This window comes from Acanthisitta chloris, unplaced genomic scaffold, assembly GCF_000695815.1.
Source record: "Acanthisitta chloris isolate BGI_N310 unplaced genomic scaffold, ASM69581v1 scaffold13567, whole genome shotgun sequence".
In the NCBI taxonomy this organism is placed as follows: Eukaryota; Metazoa; Chordata; class Aves; order Passeriformes; family Acanthisittidae; genus Acanthisitta; species Acanthisitta chloris.
Window position 1 is genome coordinate 8,375 of NW_008682129.1, and position 24,079 is coordinate 32,453.

The following is a 24,079-nucleotide window of genomic DNA, read 5'->3' on the forward strand; positions in this document are numbered from 1 at the left end:
CCATGCTGGTTTGCAGTCCCCGTGGCTTGGATGCCTTTTAGTTGAAGCTGTTGTGCAAATATCACGGCCAAGCAGCTGTGGCCAGGGCTGGTGGCCTGAGGGAGCTTTTCTTGGGTGTCAGCACATGTAGAAGTGTGGCAGGATGTTGCTGGGGATGCACATAGCTGCTGGGTGTTAGAGCTGCATTCATCACCTTCCACTTCAGGCAGAAAGGAGTCAAACACCCTTGGAGGCCTTTTTAAGACTATTTTGGTTGTGTGATACTAATCGTTCCAATGAGGCAGCAGCTGGACATGGCAATAAAAATGCTGAGCAATTGTTTCTCTGCAGCCTTCCCTTTATCCTGGGAGCTAACAGCTGGGATTCACCTCCCCATCTGTGACCAGCAGCACCAGGAGGAGGCACTGCTGGGATTTTGCAAAGCAGCACCCTTTCTTCCCATCCTCAGCAAGGTGTGGGCATGCTGGTAGCCCTGCCAAAGCAGTGCAGCTATTTTATTTATAGGCAATGTCCAGAAAAGTAGATGTTCAGAGAGGTTTTAAAGATTGGCTCTGTATCAAAGCAGCAGAGGTCTTGTAATCATACAACTCTGCCAGCTCACAGCTAATATTCATGGAAGTGCAAGGGAGCCAGAGAGGGACTCTGTTAGGAACTGCAATGATAGGACAAGGGGTAATGGTTTAAAACTAAAGGAAGGGAAGTTAGGTTAGATACTATGAAAACGTTTTTTACTGTGAGAGTGGTGAGACACTGGAACAGGTTGCCTAGGGCAGTGGTGACTGCCCCAAGCCTGGCAGTGTTAAAGACCAGGTTGGATGAGGCCTTGAGCAACCTAATCTAATGGGGAGGTGTCTCTGCCCATGGCAGGGGGGGTTGGGACTAGATGATCTGTAAGGTCCATTCCAACCCTTAAATTCTATGATTCTATGGTGTTTTCTGCTCCCATTCCTCCCGCAGCCCTACAGCCCACCTGGCTGTCCCCTGGGTGCCTCCAGGCTGCTGCAGGCAGGGCAGCAGAAGAGACACGCAGAGCTGCAAGCTGGCATGGAGCAGAGCATGGGAGCACTAGGAGGAGCCTGTCCCACTCTGGGTTGAAATCCTCCTCCTTCCCAACATAGCAGAAACAGCCTCCAGGCAGGTGTCTTCTCACCCACTCCCAGCCTGCTGGCACGGGGTCCCTCAAGGGGCAGCTGCATTGCTGTCACCTCCCATCTGCTCAGGTTTGTGCTGGTACTCCCTGGGCTTGCTGAGTATGAAGTTTCCAATGACTCAGACTGGTCATTCGGGAGAAGTAATGCTGTAGAGCAGACACACCATTAATTTCACTTAATGGTATTTAGCACATTGATAGTTCTGCTCATGCCTATGGGACCCACTTGTGAACTGGTATTTTGACCACTAATCTTCAAGAACATTTGCATGAGCAGAGTTCAGCAGCGAGCAGAGACAGCAGCACGTGGGAAGACCAGCAGGGAATTGGTGTTCATCACTGCTGCAAGTCCAGAGTTTAAATTAATCTAAATGTGGGGGCCAGGGAATCAGACCCGAACGCCTACGAGCCTCCTCCTCTCTTCTGGCAGATGGCAATGCTGCTAACAGCACTTGCATAAGGTCCCCTTGCAGAACAAGCAGAGCTGGAGAGTTTTTGCTGGTTATTAAGTGATGGATCCAAATGAGGTTGTCCCAAGTGCTCAGTCATTACTGCAGCCTCAGATGAAGTCAGGCCAGTGCCACCGTGCCCTGGGTTACTGCAGAAGGGAGAATATGGGGGCCACTGCAGTGTGTTAGCCCTGCTGCTTCTGTCTCTAGGACAGTTTGTGCTGCAAGATCTCGTGGCTTAGCTGCAGGCTGGTTGATGACCTGCCAAGAGCACCTAAAAACTCCACCTTTATCATGCACTCCCACCAGGCAGGAGACAGCAGAGTCCTTCAGTGCACATCACAGGTCCTGGTGGCACAGGAGAGCATCTTTCATGCTCCAGATCAGCATCTCTGTGGGCTTCCTGTGTCCTTCTCTCATGCCACTTGGATTTTGTGGCAGCTTTTGAGGCTAAAATTCCAACTGCACCCTAACAAGCTAGCAAGCCTTCAAAGTCATGCAGGAAGGAGGTAAAGAAAATGTGCTTCATGACCTTGCCAGGCTTCTGGACTGTCCTCTGGTTATCTTAGTTTATCCTGGCATAGCATTTCCTAGTTCCAGTTTTGAAATGGTGTTTCCTCACTGTCCTTTACCTCAATTTTTATACTGGTAATATGTATTTTTTATATAACTGGTGCTACTCCACAGAAGGCTGTAAGCAAACCAGGGCACCTTGGCTTTCCTCAATCTTTCTGACGCTCATTGGTTGAAAACTCCACTGCTCATTTGCTTCTAGCACTCTCTGCATTTTTAATGATATCCATAAAAAAACGAGTCTGTTGTAAAAACCATAAGCCCCATAAAAAAGTGTGCTCTGTACCCTTTCCATTACTTCCGAGTAGAGCTTATTTTCTCTGCCCAAAGACACTCTGCAGATCAATAAAATACCTCTTTTACTTAGATCTTTTGGCATTTCATGCTGACTGATTTAGTCCCTCTAAGTCCCAAGACAAACTGTGAAGCAGTAAACTCAGGTAAAACCAAAAATACAATCAGATCCAAAACACTTTCCTGCTAAGCTAATCCTGCTGGGGATCCCACTAAAGGTAACCAGCATGGTCACTTTAACCTGTGGCAATAAATTACACCACTGCTAAATCAGGATTGCATGGCATTGCCCTGCACAGTTTTAGAGGGCCACCGAGGAGCAACAAAAGGAGAAGCTGACCTAGACTTGCTAGGTACTTCAGCTGCTAAAACAGGACATGAATCCAGCAGAGGAGCCCAGCAAGAGCTCCCATCCTACATGGCTGTGAGCACAGGCAGCACGGTAAGGACAGCACTGTGTGCAGGCTCTGGCTACTGCCAGGAAGCACATCATGTACCGCAGCAGGACACAGAGCCTGACTTCCTGGGTTCCTCAGCATCCTCGAATGTCTCCTGCAGCCATTAGCAAGCTGTATGTAGAGCCTGAGGAGACATGAGTCAGTGGCAATACTTATGAAAGCACACACACATCCCTGGAACATGATCTGCTCTTCTAAACTCCCAGCAGGCCACCTGCTGTAGTCCACCTCCCAGGAACTGGATACTTCACACCACAGGAAGCCAAGCACCAGCAGGAAGTGTTTCTGTAGAGAGATACCTATAAAAACAATTCTAGAAAAAGTGAATTAAGCAAAATTATAATGTGTGACATGTATAAAGGGTCCGAGTTGTTTTGGAAACCTCCAAAGGCATTTGACCCCCTCTGAGCCTTTCATTGCTTCCAAGTGGACCAATAATGGAATGTTTGCTTTTCACACAGACCTCTTATTTCATTAGAGTGGGCAGAAATGATGCACACATCTGAAGGACGTGAGGGATGTGAAAGTTGTGCTATCAAACCTCGCTCTCTGCTTCATTGACAGGCAGACTAATGAAGTTTTTTCCACTCTGTTCTTTGCTCTTTCTGTAACATAAAAGCTTTGATAATGTAATTAAATAGTCCCTTCCTGTTCCCTCCCAAAAAGGATGTTGAATAGACAACCCCTGCAATGTGCATTTCAAAAATGGAAGAACAGAAACAGACACATTCAGCAATCTTTTCCAATACACAGAACCCCAGTGGCACAGCCAGCCATAAAGACATGGTTTGAAAAAACCTTCATACCTACTCCATCTAAATCACAATGTGTTCAGTCAATCATGTAGATCGTGGTGTGGTACAAATTAAAACAATGCTTTTATTGATAGGCTTTAACGAAACATAGGTATCAGCATAAAAAACAAACAAAAGATAAAATTATTTCTTGCTGTACCTAACAGGCATTTCAATTTTTTCTCAGTTAATCAGCTGGAGGGGACTGACCTCTTCCCACTGACCTGTAGCCTGCAGCCTTTGCTTTAAAGGTTTTTAACTGCATTGATTTGTTCCCATGGAGTCTAAGGACTGTGATGAGCACCATGGCTGTGGCTCTTTTTCCTAAAGCCTGATCCCAAAAGGAGCATCATGTCCATTCTGCCCAAACATTGTACAAAGAGTTGTGCATCTCTGCAGCCTTCCAGACAAAGCTCTGACAGATCTCAGCAGAACTGAGGGCACTAACCTGGTTATACTGGAATGCAAACCCACAAAGTTAAGGATCCCTTTAGGACACATTTTCCTTCACAGTCAGTGAGGCTTGAAAAAGCCACAAGCTATTAAGGAAAAGTAAGATCAGAACTTAAAAGATTTCTAAGAAAGTTAAATCTAATACAAGTTTATCCTATAAATATTTTTTTCCTGTCAAAAGACAAAGCACTTATAGAAACATACAAGAAATAGTCCTGGGGTAAAAAAGCTACAGAAAATTACAAAGTATCAACTGCTTTAATTTATTTTTGCAGAATTGCACTGTACTCAGTCCTGTTTGTAAACCCACCAGAGTTCCCTCAGTGCAATCACCCTAACTCTCTCTTGCTTCATAAATACTTATGTTAATCACTCTTTTCTTCTCCTTGGTAGTGCCTGTATTCTGGCTTCAGCTCCCATGTGTTTTTGTGGGTCCCCTTCACATTGTAGATTCCTATTTCTCTCAAAATTTCTTTCAAGTATATCTGAAAGGAAACAAAAATTCAAATTATACAAACAGGCAATTGCCACATTTTCTACACAATCTGCTTGATCACATCAACTCAGTTCATGAGGGGCAGACAGCAAGGTTGGCTGATCTGTACTAACTTGTGCCATAAAGTCTTTGTGATAAGACTTCAACCCTCGAGCACCAACAGGGATTAGAGCAGCCTGGGTGTAAGCTCCAGGGATGCTGCAGGGAGCCCCTGAGCCCCAGGGCCGACAGCTCCCAGGCAATCCCTGTGAGAGGCAAGTACTATGGATGGATGCTGGCAGCTGCTGACATGAAGCTCCCAGCACCTCTTGGGAAGGCAATGCTGAAGTTATCTCACACATCTTCCTCTTGCTGGAATTCCTGCACTTGAGCTAAAAGCTCTTGGCCTTTGTTCTTGCTTGGGCTGGAAATATCTTGAAACTCTTTGCTTTATTCAGACTCCATCAAAGCCCCAAGCTGTTGGGTTTCATGCCACTTTGCAAAGCTTTAAGCATTTTATTATGGCCTCATTTTCTGAGGTGATCTGAGTCGGTGTAAGAGAATTTTCTAATACATTAAAATATTAAGGTTTGGAAGAGACAGAAAAAAACCCAAAACGCGTAAAGCTACGATACCAGTAGTATAACCTTTGACAAGCCACAGCTCACTAGCATTGCCCTCCTTTACTCTTTATAAGAGACACCAGTAATTCTCGGAAAGCCATTTGCTGTTTGTTTAAATATTAACTGGGACCGATGTGAGTGGATTGCCATGGCAACTGCAGACCACAGTTAAGAATCCCCACATTAAATTCATACTTGCTTTAGTTTGAGCAATTTAATCCTCCTCGAGTGCATATGTTGAGCTGAAGTTATTGGAATGCTTGTATTTTCTGCAACTACAGTTACACTAAGCGCAAATACCAACATACTCCAACTCATTAAAAACAGCAAATATTTGCTGAGGACACAGGGAGAAAAAGAAAGGCTGATAGTCCAGTCTGTTCCTTAGCTCTTCCACCTTTTGCTAAGTGGAAACGCTAGGAAATAAAGAAATAAAAAGTATGTTCTCACCCAGTAAAAGAAGTCTCTTTTAGTAAATCCAATCATTGCTCTCTCTCTCCAGGTACACATCAAAAATATGCAAAGCAAAAAAACCCCTACAGATTCCGCATTAATGATAACATTTTTGGACCAGTGTAGCAAAATTCTTCTTAAAACCCTATCTCAAATCAACGCGGGGTGTTTGTCCAACAAGTAAGAAAGGTGCACACACAGAGCCGTTCGCTAGGGTCGTGTTTCCGTGCTGCCTACGGGAGCTGCGAGCAGGGAGCCCTGCGGGGACAGCTCCCAGCGCTGGAGGCGCCGCCCCGGCAGGTGGCAGCAGGAGATCGCTGTACACCGCTCACACACCTTGCAGAGATGCCGTCACTACTGCACAGTCAGGTACCCAAGACAAATGCGCTGGCCACAGCAGCGAGTGCTGCGCAGATGTTTCTGCACAACGGCATTGCCGCTGCGACCTCTGCTCTTTTCAGCCGCTGAAAGCAGGTGAAAAAGTGACTTCTGCACGAGCACGTGTGGAAGTGTACACCTGCACGTGCACTGCTTTGTTGGCAATGCCTGTGCGTGCACACGAGGTAGATTTCGGGGGTGTCACTGACAGACACTGCAAAACAGCAGAGTGGGTGGGAGAGACAGTTGGATACAAGGCTCAATTCTGCTCTAGACCACAGGGATACATTACTGAGCACTGGGAAAAAACCCAATGGCACTTAGTGCCATGAAGTCCATCCACATGCAGTGCTGGGCTGACAGACCTCACCTGGTCACAAGGTGTGAGGACGCTGCTGGGCACAGCAGAGTGCGCAGCTCCCCGTGGCTCACTGCTGTCTGGCAGCAGTGTCTTTGGGTGACATACTGCAGGAGGCAGTTCTCACTTCTCACTACTTGCTCACTCCTCCAAAGCACCCATCTACCTATACAAAGGTTAATTTTAATTCTGAGTAGTGTTCAGACCCAATTCTCCAAGCAGTTCTGGTTCTCTTAGGGCAGAACTTCCAAAAGTTTTCACTCAACAGCATAATGAAATGGAACAAAATCAACCCAAACTTATAGCAAGGTAATGCCTGGGTCACAAGGGCACTTCAGCTGGAACAGAGAACTGCAGCAACTGAGGATTCACAACATACTTCTATTTGCCATCTTTGCTGCAGGGGGAAACAAAGCAGCAGTGGTTTTAGCAAGGGCAGCTGAGAGTGCTAACCCCCCAAAAATCAGTGTGTGTGCACAGACAACACAGAACTGTTGGAGTTTTTAGACAATTATGAATTGGGGATACTCCTGCTGTGCTGTTCTGTACTTGAGAGCAAGTGGCTTGATGAGATGAGTTCAGGGGACATTATGATTTTTCTACAGGATGACTTGTAGAAACCAGGACTTTCCACCTGGGTCTGCACTGTACCAGGCTGGCCTGTACATCTTGAAGCAAACTACTCAGGTACCCTACCAGTGAGAGAAACCCCACACTTCCCCCAGTTATGCCAACACTGAATTTTAGAGCCTGGTGAGTGCTTATCAGGGGCCCACATTTTTTTCTCAGAATGGGATTCAGTATGTTTACATACATACAGTTCTAACAAAGAAACTCATCTGTATGTAATTTGTACATCTAAGGCATCCTCTGCTCTGTGCACCTTCATGATTTTTACTAGGAAAAGTGATATGTTATTACAGAATTATGAGATACAAAATTCTGAGGAGTTAAATTCTAAGCTCTGAAAATCCTGAAACTTTGAAGGGAAAATAAACCTTGAGGAGGAAACAAATCCATTACCTAAAGATAAAATAAAACCAAAAAAGCAAACAATGTACTCCGTATTTTAAAAATACAGTTCATCTTAGACCACTGGTTCCATACCTGTTCCATTCTTCATAAATATTTGATTGCGCACAAAAAAAGCCTATTATGTTCTCAGCCACGAAGCTCAAATCTAGAATTATTTCCAGGGAGCACTCAGTACTTATGTCTGGGTAGGTGGCAACAGACTTGCCTACTACTGCAAATTGCTATTTTTTATTAAAATGGAAAACAAATAAACCCAGGTTTCCCTAATATAACAGTAGCTTGCATTCAGAACAGACTTGCTTTGTGATTTCATGATGACAAATAAAGAAGGCAGCAATTTCTTGCATAACGTGCAATGTACTCTGTAGCAAGGGTTTAATTTACTATTTGCATTTACCATTACATAAGAAAAAGACCCTTATTTTTTGGTAACTTCCAGTTCTCCAGTGGCTTAAGTGGGAGTTGTGGATGACTATTCCTAGCTGATGTCATGCTACACAGGATAAATCTGCACCTACTTACATTCAAAGTGATCGAGATAGTGACTGTCACACCTCTCTTACAAAAAAAAACATTAAAATATCTTGCTGTTCCCTCCATATCTTCCTCCTATTCCTTCCTCCTTCTCAGTTCCCATGATCCACAGAGATAAGGAGTTGACTCATGAAATAAATGAATGGAATAGGAGACACAAATATGTCATCCAACTAGTTTCTTCCAAGGTACGAGAACACTGTGAACCTAACATGAATTTGAGTTGGGTAGTATCTTTGTGCAGCTTCTAAACAAAAAAGGTTGTGCACCTCATACAAATGCTCTGACTTAACAGATACACTTAATCCTAAACATGAGGTAGGCATAACTAGTAAGCATATTCATTTTACCCCCTTTTTTTTGCAGAGGAGTATTTTTTCCATAATCCAGCTGCCACTGTTCTTCCTGCTGCCTTAGCTCTAACAACCCATGACACTGTTGCTCCATTTAGACTCAAACAGATTTAAGTCCCTTTAAGTCTTCTGAAATCTGCATCTGGGTTGAGGATAGATATTCCAGTTGCCAGTGAAAAACATCAAAAGCACCAAAGATACTTCACATGTCATCGTTACCTCCCTACTCCCACCTGCTCTGCTCAGAGAAAGCTTGAACAAGGGAAGAAGGAAAAGAACTGGAGAGTTAGGGTTCATAGATGAAAAGGCTGTCAGACTCTGCAAGATAACAAAACCATCACATAAGCAGATGTCTCCATGCTTTCCTTCTTTGTGTATCAAAACAGTGTTTAAAAAGCCCCCAAAATAAATCCTAACTATCAACCACCTAAACTCTTCACCTAAAAATTACTCTATTTGTAAAGGAAATCCAGTGATTTTGAGGGTGTGGACATGATGCCTGAGCTCCTAACATGGATAATGCCTGCATTTAATACTAGTTCCACGAAACACCAATTTCTAGACCCACAGAAGAATAGCAACTGCTGTTCCTGTGCCAAGATAAAGTTCAGAAGCTGAAGGAAGGGCTGACCACACGCTTACACAGGCTGTCTGCTGCCATGATAACTAGGCTTTAGTGGGGACCGGAGTAGCAGGGAAGACATGAGAGCATTACAGAATTTAGTTTCTAGTAAAGCAAATATAAGTATGAAAGAGACCAATCAGGTTATTTAAACCATCACTGTCAAGAAAAAGCATTCTCACTGCAATGCTTGGTGTCCTACACAGTCCTACAATGGTGAAGTGAAAAGCTGATGATTTCTGTTTGTTGTAAAACATATTTAGAGAGCAGTTTCAAGGGCATTAATAAATATTAAATGATTTTCTAGGTATGTAAAATATACACGATAGTAACTACTGAAAATGGTTGTATCTACAAGACTTCTAGTACATACCACAGGCTGTTTGGTTATGTCCACCAGGTCTTTAATGTTGTAATACTGATGTTTCTCAAAGGCTGAAAAAAGCATGTCCAACACTTGTTGTTTATCAGCTCGAGCTCGTTTTCCATCTTCTTTCTTCTTCTTCTCATATTCAATCTATCAGTTATAAAACACAATTTAAATACATTTGTATGTAATGCTGTATAATTCTCAGTGCTGAACATTAAGACACAAATACCTCTTCTATTTAATAAAACACTGTTCAATGACTCAGTGCTTTTCATCTGGAAATTTGCTTTTGAGCATTCAAATGTTCTTCTGTGAACAGAAACCAAGCATTTTGTCCTCAGCACAATAAGTTTTTCAGATGTGTATCTCTTCTTTGACCTGAAAAAATTGCAGAAACAGAACCTGTATGATGTGCCCAAACCTGGAGAGAGAATTAATATTAGTATGGGTATCCAAACTGAGATGGTATGTTCACTCCACCTCTGTTGGTATCAGCTTCTGAAGTGTAATGACAAATGTCAAACAACCTACAACTTGCTATACCTGGGAAAATCCAGAGACCACCATGGCTACATCTACAGTGATAACAACCACCTGCCCAAAGAATGCTCAGATGGCCCTTGGACATTGCCTCATCTGCTCCAGAAATGGCACTCAAGACATCCACTCAGTCAATACACAACCAATCTTCACCAAGGGAAGACATGCTTTGATGTCATGGATGGTTTCTCTTCAGGAGATGCCCAAGCAGCACACCCAGAGTTACACCAGTTCAAAAAACTAAACCTTCTAAGCAGGTAGAGGCCCCTTGCTGCCATACATCATTCTATTTCAAAATGCATATTAAAAATTGCTTAACGATTATAATCTGCAGAAGATGACCATATCTTTTTGCAGCAACTTTTATCGCTTCCAAAAATACTTCCTCTGATTCATCATAGAAAGCAAGATTTGCACAGACCAGCACGACCCAAAAAAACCCCAATCACCACAGAGCACCAACAGGAACACCTGCCAGCACATCGCCCCATCCACCCCCAACACCACCCTCAGTAACAGAAAACCATCAAGCTCCTTGGAACCAACAGAAGTGATCCAGAAGGTAATATAACTCATGAAATCATCAAGTTCCTTCAGGCAAACTGCGTGGGTGAATCCATAGCAGCACAATGTACAGCAGAAAAGATGCATGTGATCAATAAGGGACACGTGCATGGCTATAAGTGGGATAATACTGCATGGGACTCATTCTACCTCTGATGTCTCAAACACGATACTCAAAAGGAAGACCTTCGGATAAAAATTTCCTATGTTTCCTTGCCAGCTATCTCCCTCCCACTCTTGCAGTGAAAATAGCCTGTCTCTTGGTAGCTGTCCCAAAGTGTTAAAGACTATTACCACCTTTGCCATAGCTCACAGGTCTCTGGCCAGCCAACGCGCTCCTTCAAATCCTGAAATGGACGTACATCATTAAATTGAATATAGAGCAATTGTTCCCAACCTGTAGCTTGAAGTCTGTAGCTTCTGCTTGAAACCTTAGATGGGCTTGTCTGCTTATCCAGCTGTACATTAGTGTTATAAAAGCTACAATCTCACCACACAAACCCACCACACAATTGATTTTTAACCACTATAATACAGTTTAGTGTAATTATTTAACTCTTTAGCCTCTGCATTTAAAGAAGAACTCTTTGAAAACTGCTCCAGATTCTTTCCCTTTGGTAGTTCATGGTCAAACACAGAAATTACTACCCTGTAGGATATATTGTATGACATGGGAAGGAAAGCACACCTACAACTTTATGGTATCAAGACACTGACCCTGTATTCTCCTGGAAGCAGAGTTTTCTAATTAGCCACTGCAATCACCTGCAGCCACCTTCTTGAGCCTGAGTTTTCATCCTTTTTTGACTTAGGGATCCACAGAATCTTCCAGTTTCCCTGTGCAGTTGCTTATCAGGCCACAACTGATATCAGTAAAAAACACTCTACTGGATTTTCAGTAGAGCCCTATTACATTTGAGACACTGCCTTATGGGAAACTCGGACTAAGGACATTAAAAATGTTTTGAATACATGCACATGTTAATGTTTTACAAGAAGAGGAGATGGATTATCTAGCCTTAATTTGCTCCCAGAAAAGCACCCAACACTTTTATAGAGTTCAAGTCAAGAAGATGCCAGGAGAGATGAAGGTGTATCTATTTGCTTGACTGAGTTCTGGATTCCTGTATACACCTGAGGTCACTTTTCAGTGCAAAGACCTATACATCTGGTTCTGAGATTGGAAACTTTTATCTGACTCTAAAATACATCAGTTGAAAGATGTGGTGTAAAAGGTAAAGACAGTCAGTTACAGGCTGCATCATTCTGCCACAGCAGCAGCTATTGTACCAACCCTTGTGCGATCTTCTACCTTCCTAAACGACAAAACCAGAATGAAGAAGAAAACCAGAAACAAACTGCAATCTCCTCAGGTTAGGCTGAAGTGATGAAAGAAACTCCTTTTCTGGTTTTTGTTGTGTTTTTAAGGAGCAAGAACAAGAGTGAAGCACACAGGCTATTCCTTCTGTACAAGGCAAAGCTATGGGAATAATGGGTAAGCAACATGGTCGTAATGAGAAAAGCTGCTGGGACTCTCAAGGCAATCTCTAAGAACAACAGCAAAAAATCCATGGTACTGTTTGTACCTCTTCAAATGACATATAGCGAAAACGTGCTTAGCTAGCAAGTACCTACTAGCTATAACTCTTACCATATAGAGAAAAAACCCTACCTGCTTAAAAATTAATGCTTCCTGAACAAAGGAACAATGAGGAAATTCTTCACTGGTGTTAGGTCTCTGACAGCACTATTTCATGACTGGGTATAAGATCACAATCAAACATGTAACTCCTGGAAAATAACACAGAGTATCTTTCTAACCAATGCAAATCTTTCTTTTTCTTTTGTAGTAAATTGTAATACCCAGCATAATAAATTCTGTCATTTCAGTGCCTCAGTACACTCTCTGTAGTAGGAGCTTCTATTTTACACTCTCTGGATGAGCTAAAGGAAATCAGATAAGAGTGTCTGCATTCCATATACAAATGCAATGTGAATATTCTAATATTCTGAATTCTTTAGTGTATGAATTCTACTCATGTAGAAAACTGAACATCAAACCCTCCCTTTATTGAAAAGTTATTTGCAGCTGGTGTCCCAGTTGCCCACATTTTAATTAGCAACACTCTAGCATTTCCCTCCGACTTCAGCACCAGCCCCCACTGTTGTCTAAACACACAGAGCCCATTGTGAAGTGCTGTGCAAAAATAAAAAAAAGAGCATGGTATCTTCTGTTGCTATTTTCTTCTGTTTTGTCTTGTGAATACACTGCTCATAGCAAGTTACAATTCAGCCTTTCATTTTTTTCCTTCCTGTTTTCTTTGCAAACAAGATCTTTTATGCAGTATGCTCAAAGCCTTTTTGATAGTCATATTACCGAATGCACCTACACTACAAACTAATTAGATTTCTTTTAAGTTGTGTGTTTGTTTAATTTAAAAAGCATTCAAATATGATTTGATTTCAAGGAAGGACCATTTTGAAACAAGCTGTTTAGCGTAGAAGTTGTCAGTTTATCCCTGCAAGACTTCATACTGAAATCAATTTCTTTTTGTTTACCTTCCCAGGATGTGGCTAAGCTTACTGAAAAGCTGCCAAAATTACCTTCTTGAAGGTACCATTAATACTGAAGCTGATCTGGCTGCTTCAGTAGACAGCTAATACGAAGCTGATAGAGAAGTGAGGCTAAATCTAAAGTTTCATCTGAAGGTGTCTGAAAGAAGTCTTAAAGGTTTTCTCACCTCCTGGAGCACAAGTACCATCCTCTGCAGTACAGGATAGATGGGAAGAGGGAACCACAAAGAAGCCTCTAAAGGGGTAACAAGGATCACTAGAGAACTCTTCTGCTGTATTACAAAAAATAATTAAGTCCTTGAAAGTCTCCAGCTGCAGGAATATTGCAACCTTGTAAACATGACTAACATTTACAGATATATAGAAAATTAAGGTCCCTTTCCCAGAGAAGAAAAGCTATCTTGACATATATTGCAATGGAATTGCAATTTCTTCTAATAAAAAAGTTAGGCTTAATACAATTTTTTGAAAAAAAACCCCTCATCGCTTTCCCAGTCATTGAATGCAAACAAGCTATTGCTATTTCCCATCCACATGTAATTTATTTCCCTCTCTCCTGTTCTATGTTCATTTTTAGGTACACCAAGCAGCCATGCTTCAGGAAATGTTAACCCTTTACTTCTTCTTTAGTACATACTCATTCTTTCCTCAGAAACTGACCAGATGATGACTGAATGTATAAGCATATATGGTAGTTTGTACCATTTTTCTTCTTTCTTGTGAGAAGTCCTGTCCCCAACACAGCAGTCATATGAGTACAAGCAATGCAGCAAGCTTTAGGAAAGCAATTGCTCCTTGAAAACAGCAGACAAACCCAAGCAAGAGGTTTGAAAAGTTCAGGGACTTTTTCTCCCAGTTGTACAGCCTTTCAGCCATCTAACCTGAACCTTAATAAAAGACTTAATGAAAAGAAAGATGTAGAAAGCAGTTGTGCCTGGACCTTTAGAGTCAAGGCAAGGTCAAGGGTGACTCAGGTACAAGTATGTCTTGCTAGATTATTCCCATCAGAACACCTTTAAGGTAGACATGAAAAGTAAACACATTGCCAATGGATTTCTATTACCATGGACACCTTTGTAACCGACAATAATATTAAAATTAGGGCACGAGAGCATCACTTTTAAGAGGCCTCATTATGTCCTGTTATACCCTCTCCATCTCACACAAGACTTAAACATTTCTCTAATGATACAATGACAGCAGTTTGCAACTGGAATAAAGACACAAAGATTTTCTCCAGGTTGAAGTCATAGTGTTGTAACTATGCTACAGTGTCAGGGAAATGGCACAGCATCCCACTGAAGAGAGAAGCTTATTCCAGAATTAAAGGAGAATAACAGTAGCATCATAAACCAACATACTCATATAAAACTCATCTGCATAGCAGGATACACCAGTGTGACTATTTTGGTTAAATGTCACTCCCTCAGCTGAAATTGTTATATTGGTCTGATCCTCTATGTACAGATCAGACTTTGAACAGTAACTACTACAAAACAGTCCCATGAGAAACGAGTTTTTTTGGTTCTGTGGAAATAGACTGCCTTTCATAATAATGCTTAAATATCATCCAGTATATTGTCATTTGTTTTATGTAAATAAAATCTTAATAAAAAGTGTAAAAGTTTAAATGACTAACACAGTGACTCATTTTCAGTATGACTTAACGTTTCTCACATTCAGCAGTAACAGTGATTCTATATGCATACATACCAATTACTCAAAGAGGATCTTTAAGGAAAAGGACATTACAGTTTGTATGTACATCTACTGATCCAGAACAGCACCGTGGGTGTAATATTGACAAAGCCAATGATGCAAATAACATGAACTGTGAAGGTATGAAACTGTGAAAAATTATCAGCTGTTATTCTTTTCTACTTGTTGTCAATTCCTGCAAAGGTCTGGAAACTAATGATTCTTTTCAAGTCTTTTACCCTCCTCCAGATGATATTTTATTTGGCTCAAAGGAGTGCTTCCACACCTCACAGCACAAAGTCAGAACTGCTTTTTATACACAAACTTCAGAATTACATTAAAAAAAAAGACTAGAGGAAGGATGTAATAAAGACACTCAAAAAGGTTTGGGTGAAGGTGATCTGCCCTCTGTCAGGTACCATGAGAGAGTTAGAATTGGCAGACCTTAGGCCCAAGGGTGATATTTGTCTTGAGATAGAAAGAAGATCCCCAGAAGACAAAATCAGGGAGAAACCAGATAACATGGAGCATTTCCAAAGACAATGGCCAACTGTGAGCAAAAGAACTGCAGGACAAAGCAGGGCAAATTTTAAGTCTTAAGCCAAACTCTTCCTGAAGAGGAGAAGAAGGGAAATTACTGGAAGCTACTTACATTATATTGATGATTAGCCACTGGTTTATAGTTCGTGGTTACAGCCTTGTCCAGCTGCTGTGATAGCCTGACAGGTTTAGAAGATTCTTCTATCTGTAATCTGCAAAAGAAAAAAAAGAACTAATAAAAACTTCAGACAAGCACACACTCAAAATGAATTCTAAAATATCTGCAAATATGAACCAGCCATTATCAAAGGTCAGCTGCAAACAAATCATAAGGCAAAACAGATGCACTTTCTGAATTAAGTTTTTCAAACACTGTTTTTGCTTGAGGACACTGAATTACTAGGGCACTACACGCTACAGAAGATACTGAAATGCTGAAAACCAAGCCACTGTGAAGGGAGGATACTAAAAACCATGTCTGAACACAAATTTCATTCCAAAAGCCAAGATGAAACCCAACTCAAACCCAGAATCTCACAGCTTACTCAGCTGAGGGATGAAAAAGCCTTTCATCCACCTCTGCTGACTCCATGACCTTCTCTTAGACACTTTAATGTAAAAATACAAATTTCTGTGACCTTTCTTCGGGCATTATAGTACAGTAAGAGAGCACAAATAACAGTTTTAAGAGCACTCTTAAAAACATGAAGATAGAGAAATCCACCCAGCTTCAAACCAGTGTACAATCAAGTCTCAAACACACAGTTAGCCATAGGTGACCTTCAGTACTCTTTGGGAAAGACTCTGAGAAGGTCAGAGGTTGTAGACATCTTGTCAAGCTCATCTCTATGAAATTTAAAGCTGATGTATGATGGGGTAGAGGGAATGTTCCATTTACTTCAAGTTTAGCACTACTTGAAATGCATACACAAGAAACCAAGCTCTAGAAAGGTGCAGGACAATGTCCCTTCAGAGAAAATAGCTTTATGGCACATACAACTAATATGTTAAAATCATTGGTAAAGCTGTTTTGTTTTCAAAGGTGTATCTTTTAGGCAGAAGAGTCAATTTCCACTAAACATAATGTAAGACTTACAGCCCAATAAATGTACAGTGATGCTTGTTTCTTTCTAAACAAAAATTAATATGGTGACATTAATTCAAATAATAAATGCATGTTTATTAGAGTAACACATAAAAGTGATAAAACAGTTCTTTAAAAATCACTGTTTGAGATCACTGATTTAGGTTTGTAAAGATAAAATGTAGACTGAAAAAGCTAAAATTTAAATTCAGTATGCTTCTGATTTAACAACTGAACAACATAAATAAATTACATTTGAAGTATTAAATTAAGAAATCAATTCTCGAGCTGTAGCAACTGGAAATGAAGCTAATCATCCTTCATTGCTGGTATTGCTGGACAGTTAAGTGGGGGCAGTTTTGTCTCATACATAGAGAGAAACTTGTTTGCTCTTGAATCTTTGCAGACTTGTAACTTGTTTTATAGTTTTAACTACCCTTAGGCAAATCACTGCCTTGTATTCTACATCTCCATATCAATGCTGCTTTCTGACCAAACAGAGCATGTTTCTTTCTTAGCTTGAAGGAAAATCAATTGGAAGGCAAATGAACAGTGAACACTTTTTACTTACCACAAGAGTTTATCTACTGGCCTTCAATCTAATTAAATCATTTTAAAGATTGTATTGATTTGGTTACCAAAGGGCTTCTAAACTCATGTCTCACATAGAGGCACAGGCTAAAGCTAAATCAATATATTTTCTACAAATCTGCCTTTTTCTCCATTTCTCTGTTGTTTAATTACTTTCTTTTTCATCTCAATGAATTCTTAAATTTTTTAATTGTTTGGATTTATTTTTTTTAAAAAATATTTTTTTTTGTTTGCAGTTCTTCACCACGTTTCCTATTGTTTTGACCTGGAGAGTTTTCCAGTCCTCCCTCTCCTCCATTCTAACTACTTTTCATCTCACTTCTCCCCTCCCACATACTTCCTTTTGTAAAGGAGATTTCCCGCTCAACCAGTTTACTGGTATTGCTCCTGTTTATGAGACTGGGCTGCTGGAGACAAACTGGGGATTCTTGTCACTCTTTTCCCTTCCAAGGCCACTGCACCAACTTCCCATGCACCAGATGTAGTTATTTGCTTTGTGATGCTGTTCAAGTCCTTCTCATTACTGCTGCAGCACAAGGGCCTAGCAGTGCTTAAATACATCGGATTGGTGTCACATTTTCAGGAAATGCTAGGCTTTAATGGGGCATTTCTTCATGATTAAACCTCCCTGCACTGGGTTTTGTAGTCATTACTCTTTACAATCCTCCATTTCTTCAGGAAAACAGCCAAAGAACATTAGTCCTTCAATGATGAATTGTCAGTCATGAACTTCAGACATCCCTCAATGTTCAAGGTCTCTTCCTGTTCCGGCATTTTAAAATTACAATGCAGGAAATTTCAACCTCCATTTCAGCTTCCACAAATTTATCCTTCTTTGCATAAAAAGTACCATTTATTTCTTAACATCTTTCACTCACCGTGCAGTATATGCATTTCAGCTCTTTTATTTTAACCTGCCAATTTCCAAACCAGTAGAAAACCAAATGTGTAGAAGAGCTAATATACTTCTCAGAGGCTCCCTCCAAAGGTTGATGGCAGTGAAATTAAGTTTAACATGTCAAGTTCCTCAGCACACAATCTTGAAAGCAAAAAAAAACCTTACTGCTTGCTTAGGAAATGGAATGGAAGCCTACCAAGTGAAAATGGAAATGGACCATCTAAGTTCCTTTGTGAAATGGCAAAAGACTTCAGAAAGATCTACACATAGCAAGTAACAAATCCATCAGCTACAAATGTGTCTCTGAAATTGCAGAGGTATTTGTGTTGTTCTTGCCAAAGGTTTCCAAATTACAACCCACAGATGTCAGATGGTCTTTAGAAAACTGGCTCACAGTAAAATGTTAACCTTTTTTTGTTTCTAGTTTTCTGCTGTACTGAGAGCTAAAAAAATACTACATTCCCTATACTACTTTTTAATGCAAACCATTATGGCAGTGGCCACATGCCAATATGGAAATTTATATGGGAAGCACGGTGACTCAGGAGGCAAACCTTTTTATTAATAGCATTTATTCTACACACGCATCTTGCTCTTCTCCCTAATGGCTGTCCTTTTCATTTCTTTTTCTGTGGCTTTCAAGACCTTACGGAGAATGACAGAGCCTCAGATTACCTTCCTTGCACTGGGCTTCCATGGGGAATATCATCACACAATCCTATGTGGAACAACAGCTGCCACATATTTGGAGTTAGCCGCCCCAAGATGCATAAATACAGGTAAGGGACTGATGCATGAGCTACAAAACCACAAATTAGCAAATGGTTCACGTGTGGATGAAGCACTGAAATTTGCTTAGTGCAATACAAAGGGTAAAGACAAACAACCTGCAATCATTTTGTCCACATGATTTGTTGATACAGACACTATTTGCAGGGAAAATACAGCATGGAAGCTTGGGGTTTTGTTTACAAAATGATGCCACAAGTCTCTTGTATTCACAAAGTAGTATATCTGGGTGAATATAATTGACTTTTTAAATTGGCATAGCTGCTGTTTGAAAATATTTGATGAAATATATATATTTATACATTCCAGTAATTATACACTCACAAATACATAAGCTATGAACTAGACATTATACTAGCCTTTTAGACACATGTTTTAATGTGTTACAGATAAAATTCTTTTAAATGTTCATTTCTTAAACAGAATTCAAAAAGCAGTATTAACCCAAAATATAAGGCAGCATTTTATACAGGGTTTTCTCAGTGTGGATCTGCTGAATCTTAATTGAAACTGCTGGTAGGAATAAAGAAAAAAAAATCAATAGATAATCTGAGTCGCTGGTGACAATGATTTAAAGGAGCAGTAGCTTTTTACCTGTTACTCTCTATGATGATTTGCAGGAGTTAAAAGCCATAGTTATGTCTCAGAACTGCACACAACTCTCCAAGGAATTAAATTTTCCACTGAACTCTTGTTGAAATAGCTAAAGCCACAACTCATGCTAATATCTGGCCTGAAAAAATAAGAAGAGAATGCAGATTTCTTTCCCTCCAAACTGCCAATAAATTAGCAACAGAGCAGCCAGCAGCCTGCACACTGTGGTTTTCTCTTCCACCCCCAAGATCACATATAGTTCTTCTGCCTTGAAATACAGCAAGTAACCAGCACAGCACTGAATTCATCATGGCCATTTCCCAGCAAAATACATTTTATACTGCAGCTCTGATTTGTCATTGTGCTTACAGTTGAATCAGGGGGGGAAAGCCATTCAAACAGGCTGGAAATAATTCTATATGACTTGTCAACATGCAGCAGGCTCACACAGGGAAACGGATGAAGACAGTATGTACATTCCTAGGGGGAGACATTAATTGGCTTTTAAATACATGCATTTTCCAGCAATAAAAAATAACCAAAGACCTTTAGAACAGATGATCTACTGTGATTCATCTTTTGTCACAAAACAAATGTTTCAAAGATTTGAAGCAGGTATTAATCAGAAACACTGCCAGGACTTGAATTCTTTACATTTCTAAAGAAATTATTGTACAGACGAGAGAGGAAAGTTTCAATACCTTTTTGTGCTTGGCTGCATGTACACAGGGCGCTAGTAAGTAAGACGTCAACCCGACTGTTGCAAAAAAAGGAAAAGTAGGGTTTCTTCTCTCTCTACAACATCACCAGTAGAGATGCACTGGAAAAGAGCAGGCCCTCTGCCCAAAGCTTTGGAGGGGAAGAAACACAACTTCTCCAGCTCTTCACAGTTTTGCAGCTTTTTATTTTTCTGACTCCTCATATAAGTTCCCAGCCCAGTACCAGGGAACTGAAAGCTAAGGACTAATGCTCTCATGGTCCTTCACTCAGTAATTCTGTACTTGAACCAAACATTGACAGCTGCATTACATGAAGTTTCATGATGCCTGATATGGGCCATGAAGTTTTTTTTCTTTGCTTCCCTATTTTGCTAAGCATCCCAACCATGACAGAGGTGGGTACATCCTGAACAATCTCATCCAAAACAAACTAATAAAATAAAGGCAACAATACATCCTCACACTTGCTTCTCTTGTGTACATTTGGACTATTGTACCTTGCTGAGGTTCAGGTAGTATCTCCAATTTTTAATTTTCTTCCAGACAAGAATATTGGTAGTGTAAGAAAGAAGCACATGATGGGCAAGAGATGAACACTACTATGAGACACTGAAACTTAAAAGTTTTTGTTCCGTGAGAATTCTGTACCTTGTGGGCCATCCTGCTAAAACAATCCCATGGCAGTACCCAAGCACAAACAACACAGGAAATCATCAGAATCAATCAGGTTGGAAAAGACCTCTGAAATCAAGTCCAGCCTATGACCTAACACCACCATGTCACTAGACCATGACACTAAGTGCCGTGGCCAGTCTCTCCTTAAACACTGCCAGGGATGGTGACTCCACCACCTCCCTGGGCAGCACCTTCCAGTGTCTAACCACCCTTTCTGTGAAGAAATTCCTCCTAATGTCTAACCTAAACCTCCCCTGGTGCAGCTTGAGACTAAGTCCTCTCATCCTGTCACTTGTTACCTGGGAGAAGAGACTGACCCCCACCTGACTACAGTCTACTTTCAGGTAGTTGTAGAGAGTGATAAGGTTACCCCTGAGCCACACCAGTGAAAATACACATTATCTAATAATAAAAACAACAATCTGTTGCTGCAGAAAACAGTCTGTCATTATTCTGAAAGGTAAGAACTAGCAACACACAAATTCATCATGTTGTGTTTCATTGCAGGTAGTCCTACTGTCTCTGGTTAAATGGAGGCAGAAGACAGTATTGCATAGATAAATCCACTGCTCTCCTTCAGACTCTGAGTGTTACACCCAGTCAAAGCAAAAAGTGAGTCTGTCCCCATTTTTAAAGACTACTCAGGCAGACAGAGAAGAGCATAAACTGAATGGAAATGGTATTAAGATGAGCATTTGCCAGTGTTAAATAACGAAGTGTTTCAGATTATTAATACAGAGTATGATTTATAACTAATTTCAAGTCCTGAAAACCTGGCATTTCAAGAAAAGTGCTGCAATTACTACATGTTCAGGAAACCAATTAGATTTTTGTGAAGTTGACATCTTCAACTATATATGATATAGGCTGAGCAATGAATCCTATGAATATATGATAATTTCATGTCTAATACTCATACAGGCACCACAGTACAACTGAAGACTCCAATCCTATGTATCTTCATTCAGTACAGAATACGAGATTATATGAATGGCTGTTTTCTTATGCATTCTATTTTCTGGTTTGACAAAATGTGAATAATTGATTAAAACAACTCCCACTTTTCCTCTCTGAGTGTAGTATTGAAATTTATTAAAACCTTCTTGGCTGAGGTTGTGAGAATAAATAACGTATAGATAAAATAAGACCTACTTTAGTACTCTAGGAATGATATAACTGAGTAATTTTCTCTATTTATTTGATGCCCAACTTTATACATGTTAAATGATGCCCTAATGCAATTAGCATGAAGAAAATTGTAACATCTGCTTGGCATCAGAGATATTTTTAATCAAGCTCACATGTGTCTACAGAGACTTCCTCTAGAAGTGTTCTGTCAGGCTCTGGAAGTACTTGGTCCACACTGGGGACAGGGTGGAAGCGTGTTATCCAAGGTTAAGCTCAAAAAGGAATCATGAACTCAGAGATATCTTCTATGCAATGTGACTGTTAAGTGAGGTTATACCTAGCCCATGCATTAGTGTGGCTGACAAATCATCATAGAATCAACTGGGTTGGAAAAGACCTCAAAGATCATCAAATCCAACTTGTTATTAGACCATGGCACTAAGTGCCACATCCAGTCTCATCTTGAAAACCTCCAGGGATGGTGAACCCACCACCTCCCAGGGCAGCCCATTCCAATGTCTGATCACTCTGTAAAAAATGTCTTCATAATATCTAACCTAAACCTCCCCTGGCAGAGCTTGAGTCTGTTCCCTCTTGTCCTACTGCTAGTTCCCTGCAAGAAGAGACCAACCCCCACCTGACTACAACCTCTTTTCAGGTAGTTATAGAGGGTGATAAGGTCTCCCCTGAGCCTCCTCTTCTCCAGGCCAAACAATCCCAGCTCCCTCAGCCTCTCCTCATGGCACTCGTGCTCAAATCCCTTCACCAGCCTCGTTGCTCTTCTCTGGACCTGCTCCAGCACCACAATATCCCTCCGGAACAGAGGGGCCCAGAACTGTACACAGGACTCAAGGTGTGGTCTCACCAGCACCGAGTACAGGGGCAGAAATCACATCCCCGCTGACCACATTGTTCTGATCCAGGCCAGGATGCCATTGGCCTTCTTGGTCACCTGAGCACACTGCTGGCTCATGTTCAGCTTTCCATCTATCCAAACTCCCAGATCCCTTTCTGCCTGGCTGCTCTCCAGCCACTCTGTCCCCAGTCTGGAGCGCTGCATGGGATTGGTACGGCCAAAGTGCAGGACCAGCACTTGGCCTTTTTAAATCTCATCCTGTTGGAATCAGCCCATCTCTCCAGCCTATCCAGGTTCCTCTGCAGAGCCCTCCTGTCTTCCAGCAGATCGACACTCCCCTCCAACTTTGTGTCATCTGCACTCAATCCCTTGTCTCTGCCTCCATTAAGCTTGTCTGTTCAGGTTTGTGTCTCTGTATGTTTCGCTTGTTGCTTCCCCCCTTTACTCTGCAGCCTTTTTGCACCAAAAAACGTCCTTGATCACATATCCTTAAGGGCACAGATTCCCACTCACCCTTGTGAAGCAAGGCACCCTCTCAACCCTCTTTGTCCTTCCATGAGGACTTAGGTCATGACTTGGGCCATAGCATCGCCCTCATGCCAAGTGAAAAGGCCCTTTCAGCACTGTTAGGTTATGGATGGATGGAAAAGCCTCACAGCATCACAGAACCATTTAGGTTAGAAAAGACGTTTGAGATCATCAATTCCAACCATTAACCCAGCACTGCCAAGTCCACCAAGAAACCAAATGTCCCTACTCACCTTTAAAATGCCCTCAGGGACAGTGTCTCAATCACTTCTTTTGGCAGCTGTTCCAATGCTTGTCATCCATTTCAGTGAAGAAATGTTTCCTAATATCCAACCTAAACGTCCCCTAGTATAGCTTGAGGCTGTTTGCTCTTGTCCTATCTCTTGTTGCAAAGAAATGAACACTGCCTTATGACAATTCATGTACTCTGGAAGAGCAGAGTTTTCAGGTCTGCAGTTGTTACAAACGTCAGGATTTTTCAGTCCTTTGCAACCTATGGTCATCATATTCAATTAGTGCCCAGAAGGGAAACAAACCCTCCGTTATTGGTTCCTACCATACCTTCAACGTTTTTTTATTAATACACATAGCATGCACATCTCTGTCCTCAGTTTTCAGCCCAACACAAGGCAAGAAGACCAAGTTTGAGAACAAACAAAAGCAGAGCTAAAGGGCACATTCTTCCCCAAGGAGATTACACCATGCACATCTTTTTCTGAACACGATGCAGTTTGGAGTCCTATTCTTATCCAAGCTTTGGAGACCATCGGGATCTGTATTTTAGGTCCATTTTGACTACCCTGGGTTGCTCACTCTCCCACCAATGCGAATGAACAATTTGTTTGAAAGTGTGTGCACCTGTACTTGCAGCTATAAACTGTTTCCTGTTTAAGAACTTCAACTTCAGTATAGTCTTTGATATCATATGA

General features: G+C 41.2%; 1 protein-coding gene across 1 annotated transcript in view; it reads right to left on the bottom strand.

The window, feature by feature from the left end:
• Positions 1-4,536: 4,536 nt before the first annotated feature.
• Positions 4,537-24,079, bottom strand: part of GTF2F2 (general transcription factor IIF, polypeptide 2, 30kDa) — a gene marked incomplete at its 5' end in the record, with an annotated part of 77,301 nt that continues 57,758 nt past the window's right edge. Inside the window, 3 exons of the mRNA XM_009078400.1 lie at positions 4,537-4,656; positions 9,376-9,519; positions 15,401-15,500. Of these exons, the coding sequence (XP_009076648.1) occupies positions 4,537-4,656; positions 9,376-9,519; positions 15,401-15,500 (364 nt within the window). The remainder of the gene's footprint in view (positions 4,657-9,375; positions 9,520-15,400; positions 15,501-24,079) is intronic.